This window comes from Schistocerca americana, chromosome 2 (genome assembly GCF_021461395.2).
Source record: "Schistocerca americana isolate TAMUIC-IGC-003095 chromosome 2, iqSchAmer2.1, whole genome shotgun sequence".
Lineage (NCBI taxonomy): Eukaryota > Metazoa > Arthropoda > Insecta > Orthoptera > Acrididae > Schistocerca > Schistocerca americana.
The window spans coordinates 832,427,978-832,446,731 of NC_060120.1; the positions used below are offsets into that span (position 1 = coordinate 832,427,978).

At 40.6% G+C, this 18,754-nt stretch overlaps 1 protein-coding gene across 5 annotated transcripts in view; it reads right to left on the reverse strand.

The window, feature by feature from the left end:
* Nucleotides 1-18,754, reverse strand: part of LOC124595478 (protein phtf) — a 191,902-nt gene that overhangs the window by 65,328 nt on the left and 107,820 nt on the right. For all 5 annotated transcript variants that reach the window (XR_006978211.1, XR_006978210.1, XR_006978212.1 and 2 more), the window contains 3 exons: nt 17,081-17,582; nt 15,146-15,391; nt 13,353-13,398 (listed from right to left, as the gene is read on the reverse strand). Coding sequence is in view for 1 of the 5 variants with exons in the window: in XM_047134237.1 (XP_046990193.1) it covers nt 13,353-13,398; nt 15,146-15,391; nt 17,081-17,582 (794 nt within the window). In the remaining 4 variants the exon portion in view is untranslated. The remainder of the gene's footprint in view (nt 1-13,352; nt 13,399-15,145; nt 15,392-17,080; nt 17,583-18,754) is intronic.

An 18,754-nucleotide genomic window follows, 5' to 3' on the forward strand; every position in this document is an offset into this window, starting at 1 on the left:
CTCAGCTCAGCACAGCCGATAGATACACATAAAACAGAACCGAAAATTTACGTTCCTAGCTTTCGGAACAAATGTTCCTTCATCGGGGAGAAGAGAGGGGAAAGAAAGGGAAGAAGGGAAAGGAGATTCAGTTACTCACAACCCAGGTTATGAAGCAACAGGGAAAGGAAAATAGGGAGGGTAGCAAGGATGGAGGCATGGTTGTCAGAGGAAAGCCAAAGATATTCTACTGTAAGTACTGGGCCAGCTTCAAACCAAAGAGGATGCATACAGAAGTAAAGAGGTATATAGTATAAAGATAAACACAACTATGTAGGATGAAAAGATGCGTGAATGGCTAAAGAGGAAAGGGAAAGAGGAGAAGACTGAAGAGTAAATGGGATTGAGGTTGTTTAACGTAGGTTCAGTCCAGGGGGATGACGGGATGAAAGGATGTGTTGGAGTGCAAGTTCCCATCTCCGCAGTTCAGAGGGACTGGTGTTGGGTGGGAGAAGCCAAATGGCACATACGGTGTAGCAGGTTCCTAGGTCCCTAGAATTATGCTGGAGGGCATGCTCCGCTACTGGGTATTGGGCATCTCCTAGGCGGACAGTTCGTCTGTGTCCGTTCATGCGCTTAGCCAGTTTAGTTGTTGTCATGCCGATGGAAAAGGCTGTGCAGTGCAGGCATGTCAGTTGATAAATGACATGTGTAGTTTCACACGTGGCCCTGCCTTGAATTGTGTATGTTTTACCAGTAGCGGGGCTGGAGTAGGTGGTTGTGGGGGGATGCATGGGGCAGGTTTTGCAGCGGGGTCGGTTACAGGGGTAGGAACCGCTGGGTGGAGAAGGTAGTCTGGGAATATTGTAGGGTTTAACAAGGATGTTACGGAGGTTAGGGGGGCGACGAAAGGCAACTCTGGGTGGTTTGGGGAGAATTTTGTCAAGGGATGATCTCATTTCAGGGGTTGACTTGAGAGAGTCATATCCCTGGCGGAGTAATTTGTTGATGTTTTCGAGGCCAGGATAATATTGGGTGACAAGGGGGATGCTTCTGTGTGGTCTGGGGGTAGGAACATTGTTGTTGGATGGGGAGGAATGTATTGCTCGGGAAATCTGTTTGTGGACAAGGTCTGCAGGATAGTTGCGGGAGAGGAAAGCATTGGTCAAGTTATTGGTGTAATTGTTGAGGGATTCGTCACTGGAGCAGATACGTTTGCCACGAATACCTAGGCTGTAGGGAAGGGAGCGTTTGATGTGGAAAGGATGGCAGCTATCAAAGTGAAGGTACTGTTGTTTGTTTGTGGGTTTGATATGGACAGAGGTGTGGATGTGAGCTTCAACAAGATGAAGGTCAACATCCAGGAAGGTGGCTTGGGTTTTGGAGAAGGACCAGGTGAAATTCAGATTCGAAAAGGAGTTGAGGTTATGGAGGAAATTAAGGAGTGTTTCTTCACCATGAGTCCAGACCACAAAGATGTCATCTATAAACCTATATCAGGCCAGGGGAAGCAGCTGTTGGGTCTTCAGGAAAGCCTCCTCCATGCGGCCCATGAAGAGGTTGGCATAGGACGGAGCCATCCTGGTTCCCATGGCCGTTCCCCTGATTTGTTTGTAGGTCTGTCCTTCAAAAGTGAAATAATTATGGGTGAGGATGAAGTTGGTAAGTGTGATAAGGAACGAGGTTTTTGGAAGAGTTCTCTTTTTTATTTATTGATTTATTTATTCAACATTCCATAGTTTTAACGCTCGTTATCCGCTGTTTTCCAGCCAGCAATCTCTTCCACACCTACCAGTGTCATCCATTTCCGTCGATTTCTTGTTGCTGCCGATATTTTTGTGCCATTGGCTATCTTTCTCTGCCACAAGAAAATTTTTTGGGACATTTCTGCGCCACCCGCGATCTCTTTTGCGGCACGCGCGATCTCTTTTGCGGCACGCGCGATCTCTTTTTCGCCACTCGCTATCTCTGTTTTTAAGCAACGTGTGTTCTTTTCCCCTGATCTGGACATACTTGCTTTTGAAACATGCATTCACCGTAGCCAAACTGCAATCCCACATACTTTTCCTCCGGTCCTGCTTAACCTTTGGAATTAGCCCTAAAGGACTTACCTTAAAAGTTCCCATCTCCGGGTGCAATTCCTCCTTCCACCAGTCTCTCCTGGACTTCCAGAACCTTCAATCCTTAGCCCTTACCCAACTTGTCCTGAATCTCTACACTACTTCGTGTAACCACCACTCCCAACAGCTCCTATCTCTCTTCAAAGTCCTCCACCTCTCAAACCCTTGCTTGGAGACCACACTCAGGATCATCATCCTAGAAGCCAGCTGCAAACTTGAGTTCCATGCCACACATCACCTGAAAAAACTATCCACAGTGCTAGTGCAACACCTAAGAAGTGGGGTCCCTCTCCCTATCCCTCACAAACACCAACCACAACAGAACCTTCAACAAACCGCCCTCATAGCCAACAAACCTAGCCTAGCCACCCTACTCAATCTCCCCATCCCAGCACATACCCCACACAGACCAAATCTCAACTATAACCACAGTCAAATGCCACATATCACCAGTCCCAATTCAGTCCTAAACCTCTCATCCAGATCCCTCTCTCCTCCAGAAACATCTGTTCTATCAAAAGGCTTAACCTTTAGCCCCACGCCTAAATTCAACCACACTGCCCTGGTTAAAGATCTCCTCTCATTCACCCGGAACCTCAACTGGAAATATCACTTCACTACCCAAACACAGCCCCCAAATACTAGACCCAGTGTTGAGCCCTGTCTAGAACAGTTCCGACTGCCTTCTCAAAGGGATCCTCCTCCCCTCCCCCAAAACCATTCCTTGCAGACATTTCAGGAATTCCTCACATCCAGTGTTGCCTCTCAGTCCTTCTTGAAGAACATCCCAACAACCCCCAACATCACCCCAGCTGAATCCCGTGCCATTAAGGAGCTGAAAATAGACCGCTCTATTGTCATCCTCCCGGCGGATAAAGGCTCCACAACTGTCGTACTTGACCGTGTGGAGTATATGGCAGAAGGACTGTGTCAACTCTCCGACACCTCAACCTACAAAGCTGTTACCCAGGATCCCATTCCCTCCATCCAGACTGAGCTGCAAAAAATCCTAAAAATCCAAGGTCCCTCACAAGGCCTCACAATGGCTTCCATAGACTTACTCACTCCACCTGAGCCACGTACCCCTACCTTCTACCTATTACCCAAAATCCACAAAGAGAACCATCCTGGCCGTCCCATTGAGGCAGGCTTCAAAGCCCCAACCGAACATATCTCAGCTCTGGTAGACCAGCACCTCCAACCTATCACCCGCAGACTCCCATCCTACATCAAAGACACAAACCACTTCCTAGAACGCCTCAAATCCATTCCCACTCCTCTCCCACCTGAAACCTTTCTTGTCACCATAGATGCTACATCCCTTTACACAAACATCCCACATACCCATGGTCTCTCTGCCCTTGAGCACTACCTCTCCCAACGCCCACCCGAAGATCTTCCAAAAACCTCGTTCCTTATCACACTTACCAACTTCATCCTCACCCATAATTATTTCACTTTTGAAGGACAGACCTACAAACAAATCAGGGGAACGGCCATGGGAACCAGGATGGCTCCGTCCTATGCCAACCTCTTCATGGGCCGCATGGAGGAGGCTTTCCTGAAGACCCAACAGCTGCTTCCCCTGGCCTGATATAGGTTTATAGATGACATCTTTGTGGTCTGGACTCATGGTGAAGAAACACTCCTTAATTTCCTCCATAACCTCAACTCCTTTTCAAATCTGAATTTCACCTGGTCCTTCTCCAAAACCCAAGCCACCTTCCTGGATGTTGACCTTCATCTTGTTGAAGCTCACATCCACACCTCTGTCCATATCAAACCCACAAACAAACAACAGTACCTTCACTTTGATAGCTGCCATCCTTTCCACATCAAACACTCCCTTCCCTACAGCCTAGGTATTCGTGGCAAACGTATCTGCTCCAGTGACGAATCCCTCAACAATTACACCAATAACTTGACCAATGCTTTCCTCTCCCGCAACTATCCTGCAGACCTTGTCCACAAACAGATTTCCCGAGCAATACATTCCTCCCCATCCAACAACAATGTTCCTACCCCCAGACCACACAGAAGCATCCCCCTTGTCACCCAATATTATCCTGGCCTCGAAAACATCAACAAATTACTCCGCCAGGGATATGACTTTCTCAAGTCAACCCCTGAAATGAGATCATCCCTTGACAAAATTCTCCCCAAACCACCCAGAGTTGCCTTTCGTCGCCCCCCTAACCTCCGTAACATCCTTGTTAAACCCTACAATATTCCCAGACTACCTTCTCCACCCAAGCGGTTCCTACCCCTGTAACCGACCCCGCTGCAAAACCTGCCCCATGCATCCCCCCACAACCACCTACTCCAGCCCCGCTACTGGTAAAACATACACAATTCAAGGCAGGGCCACGTGTGAAACTACACATGTCATTTATCAACTGACATGCCTGCACTGCACAGCCTTTTCCATCGGCATGACAACAACTAAACTGGCTAAGCGCATGAACGGACACAGACGAACTGTCCGCCTAGGAGATGCCCAATACCCAGTAGCGGAGCATGCCCTCCAGCATAATTCTAGGGACCTAGGAACCTGCTACACCGTATGTTCCATTTGGCTTCTCCCACCCAACACCAGTCCCTCTGAACTGCGGAGATGGGAACTTGCACTCCAACACATCCTTTCATCCCGTCATCCCCCTGGACTGAACCTACGTTAAACAACCTCAATCCCATTTACTCTTCAGTCTTCTCCTCTTTCCCTTTCCTCTTTAGCCATTCACGCATCTTTTCATCCTACATAGTTGTGTTTATCTTTATACTATATACCTCTTTACTTCTGTATGCATCCTCTTTGGTTTGAAGCTGGCACAGTACTTACAGTAGAATATCTTTGGCTTTCCTCTGACAACCATGCCTCCATCCTTGCTACCCTCCCTATTTTCCTTTCCCTGTTGCTTCATAACCTGGGTTGTGAGTAACTGAATCTCCTTTCCCTTCTTCCCTTTCTTTCCCCTCTCTTCTCCCTGATGAAGGAACATTTGTTCCGAAAGCTAGGAACGTAAATTTTCGGTTCTGTTTTATGTGTATCTATCGGCTGTACTGAGCTGAGGTAAGTACTGGCCAGCCCCTCTATCTCTTTGTTAGTATTTGTTTCACATCTCATATGAGATTTTCCATTAATCATTTAGATTACCAATTATATTACACTTTTTCTTAAAAGTAATGAATGCACCATACATTGTTCTAGGATAAGAGTGGGTGGAATGAATATAAGCAATCATTTTGTAACTCCACCCACAATTGACCTTTTATAACTCCAACCACACTTGACTCCCAAACTCAAAATTATCATTTCGCAACATTAACTGTTCTGTTCTATTTCTTCTGGTTGTGGAAAGAGTGAGCTTGGACCGCATAATAACAAACAGCTGTGTTAAGAGCCAAAGTGGAGGGTTTAATTATTTGAATTGTAAAAATAACAGAAAAAAATCATCAAACAATTAAGTCTAATGGTTTTCCAATAGAGTTATAACAGAATGTAACTTACAGATGGTAGGATACAATCATGGGGTGGGTGTTTCATTTCCATTTCACAGAGAAGAAAGATGGGAAGGTTTGGAATACAGGCACATTTTACGCAGCTGTTTCTCTAATGCCGAAGTTGTGTAATAAAATTAAGCCTTTAACAGCTAACATTTCCTGTGTTAAAACTTCTTGGCTGAAAGAGCATGCACAGGACCAATACCTAATGTTTCACACTCATTTGCAAGCACATATTCAGAGATGAAAAATCAGCAACTATGTAGAAAAACTCAAGGTGACCAGAATTTACAGGCACATTATGAGCTTTATGAATCATTTATCATGTCTTCTGGAATGAAAAGTGCTTTATAGTACGGAGACAAAAAATAAAATTTGGGAGACTAGTGTCTTAAGCAAGACAAAACATCATGTGCACATGTATAGATACGCAACAGAAATTTATAAATGGTTGCCAACTTCACAGAGGCATTACTGATCTGTGCACGACAATGCACCATTCCAATATACTTCAAAAAGCCATGTGGGAAAATGTTATTTTTCAGGGAGGTCATATGATTATTCTGTCAATCAAAAGAGATAAAGGGTCAAGTGTTCTGCACAGCCCTTGGCCTATCAACCATTTGTATACCTATTGGAAGGATGGCATACTGTAGCTACTGGATCAAACTTTGAACACTACATACTTTCTCCAACCCAGGCAAACTGAGCAAATCGGTTGGTTCTTTTGCATTAGGTGTGGTCTAGGATGGGCCTTATGTGGTTTACAAAAGCCCTTCTGAAGTAGAATACACACACATTCACACAAACACAAGTCTCTCCCTCTCTCTCTCTCTCTCTCATATACACACACACACACACACACACACACACACATTATCACTTTCTCTGGCCACTGTGGCCAGACTTGAGTCTGAACACAGTGGCCAGAGACAGTGGTCATCTGTGAGAGAGTTGTCTTGTTAAGTTTTCTGCTTCAGAAGCCCCTTTTAGCTGGAAGCTAAAATGATAGCAGTCTTTTGTTGTGCCTGTCTATGACTCAACTACATGGTGAGTACCAGTTTATCCTTTTAATAATATTGTTGCTAAGCTGATAATGTTAATTCACACCCGCTTTCACACTGGACAATTATAAACCTTCCACACTTTACACTTTCTGAAACAATATTCATTAAGAGGTGGTGGGAAGAGGAAATGTATATAAAGGGGGAGGGGGAGAAGAGAGAGAGAGGGGGGGGGCATTTACACCAGAGTGAATGGAAGTGGATACTAATGAACAAGCATTCACAGACAGTTTTCAGTATCATTCATCTTTACACTGATATGTACATTATGGTGTCCCTTGTGCATGTCGCATTTATCTACGTACAGACTATGGAACAGTATTAGCCAGTATATGCCATCCCATTACACCGCCCAGGTCTACCCTTTGTCTTTGCAGTTGTCTACAGGAACGGGCCACAATCAGCACTGTGTGTGTGGGAACAGCTCACTATGAAGCAGGCTGTTCTGTGTGGATGTATGTACAGGTTCATGGCAGCAGTTTACTGTGCACTGTAATTGGTGTCACTACTGTAATCGTGATGTTAATTTACCTGTCTATCCGTTCTAGGCATTCGACATGGTATTCACAAATGAGAAAATGGTTGATGTGGTATTACAGTATGGAGAATGTCACCAAGGTGGCACATGAGCAGCACAGATGTTTGCCCAGTGGTACCCTAATAGAAGTCACCCGACCTGCCCTATCTTCATGAATATCGCAAAAAGGCTTCACATAACAGGACAGTTGTCCCCACGAATGTGAATACGGAGCAGCGGCGTAACACATGAAGCACTAGAGGTAGCTGTTCTGGCAGCTGCTGCAATAAACCCTCGTGCAAGTATTCATGAAATGAAGAGACATATGGGAATCCCTCGAACAAGCATAATGCATATTCTCCACAGTGTACTGGTAGCCCTGGGGAGAACAATATTTATTCATATGGAATTACAAACAGTGCAATGGGTATGGCTTAGGCTTTTATGCTACTTGAAAGACAGAAAAAAAACGTTCATTATTCAATGTAATTGTATTTGAAAACAATATCGATTTATTATGTGTATTATTCTTCAGTCTATGTTAAAAATAGTAATAACTGTGAAATAGTCGAACGATTTTATGTAATTACATACTCTGTGGTCTCGATCTTGGATGACGGATGTGAGCCACATTGTAAGTCTACCGACATTGCATTTTGGTTGAATATGTGTGTTTATTTGCTTTAAAACCATTATATATGTATCTTTAGCATCTCTGAATGTTAGGAAACTAATAACTTACTTTGTTAAGAATATCAGAAACACAACATGAACCTATGATTGACTGTTGTCAGCCATTTGCATGACTGCAACGTCTTATTTGAATATTGCCAATATAAAATGGCACAGAGCCAGAAAAATAACTTACAAAGTTCGCATTTTAATTATATTATTTAACTACAGTGTCACTGTAATTTATTTGCGAAATTAATAGCAGTTTTCATAAAATTCTTTTGGTTGCTGCATAGCAGCTATCTTTTATCTCAGCTACGTAAATTCACAGAAATTAACTTACTCCGAAATGATCAGTGATAAATAGGCCAAACAATAATTATTTCTCTAAGCAACCCATGACATTAAAGCAATATTAATTTCAATGAAATTGCAATGCAAAAAGAACCTGTGATGGTTTGAGAACATACGAGGTAGTACTGTGCTTCACACCGCTCTTTACGTGCTACAAATTGCAGGCATTAAACCTTCAAATAATATTTCCATAAAAAAACTGCGTAATTTGCCTGTGATAAGTTGTGTTGTCAAAATACTGTGTGTGGCATCGCCTGATGTATAACTATACGTATATGTGCCAAGAAATCATTCAGTTTAATGAACTGCACTTGTACCCACAATTAAAGCACACCACCTGATGTACAGAACGGAACACAACTACATACATATTAAAAACTACACAACAGACATAGAAACAACACATACCATGTGGAGTCTACATCAAGGCCTCCATGGCAACGAAGTTCACAATCGACTAGAATACTGTCAGTGGGTTTCTGCGGCAAGGCCATGACTTTACGCATAGGGTACTGTTTAGTGACGAGGACTTGTTTACAAACCACGGGAAAGTCAAATTACACTGGTCACTAGTCAACCCACACTGAATTCGGAAGACTGAACATAGTCAGTGGAGTGTCAATGTATGATGTGGTAGAGTAGGACACCACGTCATTGGCCCAAATTTCAATAATGGCATTTGAGCGACAGTACGAGCGGTTCCTCTGGACGAATGAAAGGCCTACCCCCTTCATTTGCATCAAATAATGTGGTATCAACATGATGGATGCCCTGTGCACAATGCCATGGTGGCACGACAGGTAATAAACCAACAATTCCCACATCGATGGATTGGATGGGGCAATCCCATTCAGGGATTTCCAGCAGTCACTGGATCTCACCCCCATGGACTTTTTTCTCTGGGGGCACGTGACAAATATGGTGTATCAGCAGGTCCCAACAACAACGGCCAACATGAAAGCCCATATTACCATTGCAAGTGTTGCAATAACACTACAAACGCTGAGAGCTGTGAGTCGATCCGTGATAAGAGTGTGCACAGCAGCAAGCAAATGGCGATCTCTTCAAACATAAATTGTAGTGTTTCGGCTGACACACGTGTGATTGCACACCAGCACACACTTTGTGTATTACAGATAAGACGTATGTTTGTTTAATTGGTACTATTGTACATTTATGTTTGTGTTATACCATCTGCAACAGTTCTATTGTGATGTAGTCACTAAAGGCATTCAGTGACATGTCCTGTATGTGGCATGTACCATTGTGTAATTGATGTACAACTACATACAAATATCAAGTATCCCTCTGTATGGCTCTTTGACAGCCATTGATTTTGTTCACTCTGGTCGCTGGTTATTGGTATTTCGTTACCATTGTGTCCACTGTAGTTCTGTCAAAAAGTTCAATAAAGCATGCATGAGTAAACCATGTCCTTGTCTTTGTTGTCGGTGACCGAACATCCATATGTTTCCCAGACCATGTACCAACAGTATACATAACAATATGTAACTATAGCATTTGTCGCATATTAGTATGTCAATCACATTGTGATTATGAGCAAAGTGTGGGTCATGCTTGCATCGCGGGAAGTTCAATGGCAGCGCTTTTAGTTCATTTCACGTGCCAACTTCACATTCCAATTTCTCAGGATGTAACTGATGTACTGTGATGCAACGAAAGCTATTATTATTGTGATTTCTCAAGTTATTGATTACTTTTGGAATAATATGGGGTGCCCATTTAAAACAATCTAAGTTTATGTTGAAACCAATATTTTCACATGGTTCAGAATGACTCATAGTAATGACTTTCGTGAATCCCTGCTGTACATTCACACCAGTGAAAGCGTTTGTCAATATCTATTGTGGTTCTAGAGATATTGGCGATGAAAAATTTAAATGGGACACCCTGTACCTAAATACTCACATTACCACTTTCAGCCTGACAAAATCCACTACAAAGCTGAATGACCTTTCATCAGTAACATTACCAGATGGCAAGTTTGTTTTGTTTGCCAATGTTATAAACATTGCAATAAATAGCAAATCAAGTGTAGTCTTAGAAAGATTGGCTAATAAAATATTTGTGGACATTAATCACTGGTTCACAGCCAATTCTTTGTCACTAAACTTCGAAAAAGCGTACTATATGCAGTTCAGAACTTGTAAGGGGTGTCCCACGAGTATATGCACAACATATGATGACAAGCAGGTAGAAGAAGTGGACAGTGTTAAAGTCTTGGGATTACAACTTGATAATAAATTCAACTGGGAGGAGCCCAACCCAGAACTGCTAAAGCGTCTAAATAAATCTCTATTTACAATGTGAATTCTGTCAGACATAGGGGGGATAAAAATGCAAAAGCTCGCATACTACGCTTACTTTCACGCCATAATGTCATATGGGATTATGTTTTGGGGTAATTCATCAAGCCAAGCTGAAGTTTTCCGGGCACAAAAATGTGCAATAAGGGTTATATGTGGTGCGAACTCAAGAACATCCTGCAGAGGCCTGTTTAGGGAACTCGGGATACTAACTAATGCTTCCCAATATATTTATTCCTTAATTACATTTGTCATTAAAATGCATCACTTTTTCAAACCAACAGCTCAGTTCATGGAATCAATACTAGAAATAAGAATAATCTTCACAAGGATTTATAGTCACTTACTCTTGTACAAAAAGGTGTGCATTACCCAGGAACACACATTTACAGTAACTTGCCAGCAGCATAATCAGCTTGACAACCAATTAAATTCAGTTTAAGAGAAGCCTAAAGGATTTGTTGGTGGCAAACTCCTTCTACTCCATTGATGAATTTATCAGTAGAACCAACTGATTGTGTGTGTGAACTGCACCATTTCAATGCAGTAATGTGTTCATTGTATATGAGTATTGTAGTTGTTCTATTATATGTTTATTACCTTATAAACAAAAAAAAATTAATTTAAAATTCAGTGCATTAATGCGATCTTAGTAAATGAATATTGTAAAATGATCCTTTCACACAGCATTCATTAAAAAAAGATGATCATTCCACTTGGGACTTGTGGAAGGTAAATTAGCTTATTTCTTTTAGTTGTAAATATTTGTCACATAATATTGTTTTTCTGACATGTTCTACATCTTGGAGGACCTCCTTATAACGGATCAATGGATGAAACTAAATCTAATCTAATACAGATATGTATCAAAAACAGTTCGGTACTTTGAACATCATGAGAAATAAGAAGAAAACACTATGACCACACTTGCCAATGCCAATATCAGCAGGAATCCAGTATCATCACACAAAGAGAAAACAGCAACGAAGTACAACAATTACACAACTACTGCCTTATTTCACGCACCATGAAGATTTTGAATTATTTCAAAATGTTCGAAAAGTAAGAAAGAAGAGATTAAGAAACTGAAAACAGAAGTAAACAGAAAATAAAATTTGTAATTGGAACCTCCAGAAGAATAGACAGAATCACGACACTGTCAGTGGACCAACCAGTACAAGGAAAACTATGAATATGGATGATGAAGCCGAGGACAGTAGCCAAATTTTATTTTTAAGACAACACAAAGCATCAGTTCAAAAGGATAATAATTTCAAATATACAACAAGTTTATCATTACCAGTTACTGTCTATTTCCACAATGCATTTCGAAGGTTTAAATAACCATCATCGGATGGACTGAAGTGGATTAAGTGATTTGTGTTATGACTTTTGAGTAACTTGTGGCGCTGTCCATTAGAAAAAAATAAAACATTATTTCAGTACATCGCTCACAGTTTTGAGGTGGTTTTTGACAGAAAGGATGAACAAAAATATAAATGTGAACTCCATTTAGGCCATATTAATCCACATATGTCCACCTGATAATGGAGGTTTATACTTTCGAAGTATAGTGCGCAACTAGATACAAAGCGATTGGTAACAGTAAACTTGGTATTTCATTCAATATCAATAGGTCATGGTAAAGCCTAACCAAAAATGTTTGCACTTAATGACATTAATTTATTTAAATGTTAGGCACATACAGTGTTATAGTTGTTTCCTTGGCCCCAGCTAACATTAATAAAAAAACATGGTAGATAATTATGGAGGTCACAGCATGCCAACTGAAATCATCATTTGAGGTGTGTTCAAAAAGTATCAGGAATTTTCATTTATTGGAAATGTCCTTTTTATTTTTGGAAACTGGAAAACATCACACGAGGCCATATCTGGCAAATATGGAGGCTGTGGTATCATGACATCATCGTTTCTCACCAAAAATTCACGAACAAGCAATGTGACAGCATTACTGTGGAGCAAAGCCATAAATTGTTTCGGCACAAATTATTGGAAAACTCAAACTGGCCATCTGGCACTGCAGCAGGTAATGTCCCATACCACTCAATTAAAGATAAAGCTCCAATGATGGCATTGGAAAAAGCTGACACTGCTGAATCATTAAAATATCAACATTAGTAAGTTCACGATGACGTGCATGAGACAGAGGTCATGGGACTTGTGAAACAAAATAAGCTGCAGTTTCAACAGTATGTTCAAGAGAAGGGGGTAAAGAAAGCTGTTACTGATTCTTAGGCTTCCACTATACCACTATCACTTTAATGCCACTGAAATGATTTGGGTGAAGATCAAACACTACATTGCAACAAATAATAAAACCTCGGCTGTGACAGAAATTCACAAATTGGTAGAGGAACTAAACCTGAATCATACTGATTATTGTAACAGACACAGCACAACCTGTTGCTTTTGTTGAAATATCTAAAGAACAGGAAACTGGTACATTTTATATTCAGGAGTGTGATCATTAAGTGACAAGGATATTATGATCCTGTGGCCCAAACTCAATATTTCGTGTTAACTGGGAGCATCAGAAGAATGGAACACGACAGCTGTTGCTGCTAGTCACATGGTGCGCAAACACACCTGCGAACCCCAACATCATCCCATCCACACAACGGTGCTTCACTGTCAATCACTTTTTTGTTCTCATCCAGATATACTCTTACATAGCAATTATTGCCTTCGAGATTAAAATTTGAAGGAAAATTACATTTTCTGCCTAACAGAACAGTTCCAGAACAGATTGGGGAAAAGTATAAATACTACAAAATAGTAATGGCTGAAATGCTCTTACCTTTATCAGATGTAGCACAACTTGGGCTAAGAATAACATTTGGGGACTGAAAAGAAAGAAAAACACAAGTTATCAAGTTGAAAGTACACAATATTTTTTAAAAAAAATACTATCCTCTTAAAGCATAGTGTCTCACCCCCCTCTAATCAGCTAAACAAACAAGAAAATGAACTGAAATCACTTAAGATAAAGAAGGTATAAGCATGTATGAAAGGGAACTGCTTGAATCAGGTGGTAGTGCATGTTGATTATAATCAATTTTGTCATTACACGTGTTATCATCATATACAGTTCACTTTCCCTTCATACAATTCCAGTCAAATAAAACAACAAACAAAATATATATGTGAAACTATAAAATAAATCAGGTCAAGCATTAGATAAAAGATGTGTCTGAAACAAGAATGGAATGGAAACAAGACTGAAGTAAATTCACTTCCCATTTTGTGCATAATTTCTTTGTATATATTGTTTCAGAAAAATACTGAGTTAATGGACCCAATTTAGGAAATTCTCACATTAAACAAATAAGTTTTGCTGGTTCCAGAGAAACTGCCATAAAAACAATGGTACTTTCTCTCATTTTAACTTAACAGTACTTTAAGGAAAAGCCTACTTTACAAATAAATATGAAGCAATTCGCAAATTAAAAAGAATTTTTTGATAAATGTTTACAAGGACTCATCTACAAAAAGCAAACTTCCAGTATCGCCAATATAAGTGCTCAATATATAAAATATAGAAACTGGAACAACATGCTCAGTCAGGGAGGAATGAGGGATGGATTGGGGGAGACTGGATATGGTTTCTTGGTACGGGGCATGCAGGAGGCCATTCAGACCTTAATGCTTGGAAGCTACCTGTTATTAGGAGAAAGTGGGGTGAAAATGAAGGAAAAGGCTATCAGAGTTGTACATCAATGACAATACACCAGTAAGCACTATAGCAGCTTCCTCTCACAGAAAGAATATAAAAGGGACAGAGTGAGAAGAAAGAAGAGCAATGAATGAGGCAGTTAAATGGAGTGGGTCCTGGTGAGAATAGTTTCTATCTGTGGAATAATAACAGCCACAAACTTCATGAACATGAGAATACAGTACAAAAAACTTGGTATTGAAGTTCCTGAGAGTGTGTGACAGTTCTAAGAGAAGATGTAGAGCTGTGTAGCATAACAGACTATTTCCTTCAGAGGGCTATGCCAGAATGTAATAAACAGATTTATATCAACATTTTAGTTTGCTGTTTTGTAAATGCTTAAAGCACTCCGTCTTCAGCCACGAGTGGCCTACCGGGACCATCTGACCACCATGTCATCCTCAGTGGAGGATGCCGATAGGAGGGGCGTGGGGGTCAGCAAACCGCTCTCCCGGTCGTTATGATGGTATTCTCGAAGCCGCTACTATTTGGTCGAGTAGCTCCTCAATTGGCATCATGAGGTTGAGTGCACCTCGATACATGGCAACAGCGCATGGCGGCCTGGATGGTCATCCACCCAAGTGCCGACCACACCCGACTTGGGTGATCTCACGGGAACCGGTGTATCCACTGTAGCAAGGCCGTTGCCTTTGTAAATGATTAAGGCTTTTGTTATTTTATTGACAACACCAGCTACTTATTTTACTGCCACTGAATGGAGTACTGAAACCAATTGGACTGATGGAAAAAGTGTTATAGCTAAACAGAATTTGTAGAATAAGGCATTCGGATAACTAAACTTAAGAAGTGATTGTTTTTCTAAAGTATATGTACACATGCAACCCCCCCCCCCCCCCCCCACACACGCACGCACTTACCAAACCTATCTCCCAAGCAAAAGGGTGATCGTTCAGCTCCGTGCTGCCATGCTGGCTGTCCGTCTCATCCAGCTCTGAGCTGTAACTACACTCCTCACTATTTGTCGTTACACCCATCCATTCCCCCGCCGAAGTAGTAATCTCAGTCAACAATGGACAACAGCTTCCACCTTCAGTGGCTTGACCTTCACTATCACAACTGCTGTTGTAGCTGCTCTCTGCTCCAGAACGTACTTTTGCAACTCTCTGTAAGTAATACAAAACTGTTAACATTAAAAACATATTGGTATCAGGAAGAGTTTGGATGATGATACAAACTAAATATATTTAAAAGAATGCAGAAAAATGTATTTATTTGTTACTATTTTCCTTACAACACACTGTTTCACATTCATATACTTTGCTGTCCACAGTTCACACAAAATTACAGATCATTTCACAATAGCCAGACAAAATTATGTACCAATGAAGAAAGTGTAAACAAAGACATGCATGTGGATGTACCTTTTTCCACAAATGTTACATTCAAATACCAAAAACACTATATCCTCAGCCCAAACAAAGTGCCCAACAAAAAGTTTACACAACTTTTAGTAGCCACTGAGAACAAGAAATATTACAAGTTCAATGCACTTTTGAAAAGTCAGGGACTACACACCAGTATGGTTGGGACAAGAAATAAGATAAAGTGTTTTCAAGAAACCATCCTCACATTTTTCCTAAACTGGGAAACAGATTTGCAATCCAAGACAGCTACGCCATTAAATCACACTGAGAAAGAAACCTCAGGGTGACTACTCAAACTTGGAAGAAAAAAAAAAAAAAAACTGAGAATTCTAGGTGCGAGGAGGAAGATGGTGTCAAGAAGCTCCTGATAAATTAATGGTGAGCAAGAGGGGGGGAGGAGACAGCACACCATTTTTCTTTCCTCTCAGCTGAGCTATACACCAGTCATAAACAGCAGTTTAATCGTTTTTTAAACATCAATAATTTATATGGATATGGATTAATATTCATATAATTAACATAACGGGTGATCAAAAAGTCAGTATAAATTTGAAAACTGAATAAATCATGGAATAATGTAGATAGAGAGGTACAAATTGACACAAATGCTCAGAACCAAAAAAAATACAAAAGTTCACCAAATGTCAGACAGATGGCGCTTCATCTGATCAGAATACCAATAATTAGCATAACAAAGTAAGACAAAGCAAAGATGATGTTCTTTACAGGAAATGCTCAATATGTCCACCATCATTCCTCAACAATAGCTGTAGTCTAGGAATAATGTTGTGAACAGTACTGTAAAGCATGTCCGGAGTTATGGTGAGGCATTGGCGTCGGATGTTGTCTTTCAGCATCCCTAGAGATGTCAGTCGATCACAATGCACTTGCGACTTCAGGTAACGCACGGACTGAGGTCTGGGGACGCGAGAGGCCAACCATGACGAAAGTGGCGGCTGAGCACACGATCATCACCAAACGACGCGCGCAAGAGATCTTTCACGCATCTAGCAATTTGTTTGGTTCTAATAAAACCCCATGTCATTCCAAGCGAGTGTGTCAATTTTTACCTCTCTATCTACATTATTCCGTGGTTTGTTAAGTTTTCAAATTTATACTGACTTTTTGATCACCCAGTACTTTGAGATATCCAGTATTTTAAAATTTGTGAATATAAAACTCAATAAATTCAATTTCAGTGCTAGGTTAAAACGGCAGAATTCCCCGAGATTTTATGAAATTCTCTACTATTTCTCTGATTTTTCCACATAAAATGTAATTCTCTGAGAGTTCCGGTTTTCCGGAAGAATTGCCCCCATTACTTGAGACATAAGCAATTAACTTATTCCACTGAAACTGAACAATGCATATTTATTTTTGAATAATAATAATATTGACAACTACAGTTGAAAGATTATTTGTTCTTACCTGAACAGGAGTCCTTATTTCAGTATCGGAGCCATCTGTTTCATTGTCAGCATGATTACCATCAGGAACATAGCTATGACATGTGATAATCTCTGGTGACCAACTGTTCCTGAATTGTTTCTCCTTCCTCAGATCCTCTGTGCAAAGTGGGACAGCTGCTTCAGGAGTATCTGATAGATGACAGTATGACTGCCCAGGCAATGTTTCTGGTGTAATATCACAAATTGAATCCGGTGAATTTTTTTCGCTAGACACACAACTGAGTGCAGACTGTTGACTCAACTCTGTCTTTGAATCACTGTTGCTTAAGCTGCTGGCAAAACTATTTTCACCTTTTTTATTTAAACTGGGACTTTGTTTATTTTCTTCTACATCATCACCTTCTTCAACAGCCTCTTCACCATTCTCACTTGAGCCATTACCTGTTAAGCTCTCAAAACCATCATCATCCAAAGGTGTCACTTTGCAATGGTTCTGGGCTTCCCTGTCTGTGTGTCCTTGCCTGGAATAATGACAATACCATTTGATGCATATGCACCCAAAATATAAGACAGGTATATGAGAAGTGTTTGGAGGAGAGAAGCATTTTGTCTGTCTCTTATATACTGTGATGACCTGATTATACAACAATTTTTCCCCAAACTCTTAATTTAAAATTTACGCGGTCATCTTACATCCACAGACTAATCCATCACTGCGGAGGTCAACATTTTTACATTGTGTAATAGAGCAATGTACGGATCGTCTTAGATTTACAGATGAAGCTTTGGCAATTGAAGTCGCATGCAGATTTATTTTTAGATCTGGGCACGTGATACTAGTATTTGATACAATATTGAATATAATCGAACAATTACATGACATTTGAACAAGTGAATTAGACATGCGAGATACTATGAACTAGCCACAACAATAAGCAAGAATTCTGTTTAAAAATTGACACTTTCAAGAAACACCATTAAATCCCATCATTGTACAAGCTGTTGTTGTACTTGAACAACAGATTTTCAATTAGGGTTCTATACTGAACTAGCACATGTGGATATATAAACATGCTGATTTTAAGTAAAAATTATTACTAAACTCTGAACAAGGTACAATATTTTATTTTCTTATGAGAGGCTGTAATGATTTTCCAAATGAGTTACAAAGAGAGTGTTGTCCCCGTTCACACATTATTAGGACCACATGATACAGTTTTAAACAAGAAGAAGGTAGCTTCTTTGAAGGAGTACATGACTAATTTAATATTTGGGATTTGCATCCTATTCTATCTCGATATAGGTACTATTACTTATCCACAACACTTACATAACGAAAGATATAAATAGTAGTAGAACTGTATATGAAAAGCCAGATGAGATGGATGTAAGTAGAGGGAAAGGTGGTGGTGGTGGTCGTCATCGTCATTGGGGTGGTTCTGACCACAACAACTATTTAGGAAGAATGTATCAAACCCTAAAGGAAGGAGGAGGCTGGAATGAAGTGGTCTGAGGGGAGGGCAGGAGAGAACATACACAGAGAGAGAGCAAAAAATTCTGGAGGAAAAATAACTGAACAGCAGAGAATAAAGCATTGAAATTGTTCTTTGCGCTAGGACAATCAACTGGGACATGAATGAATAATATTTATTTTACTTATTTGTCTTTTGAATCACTCTTGGATAGAACATGC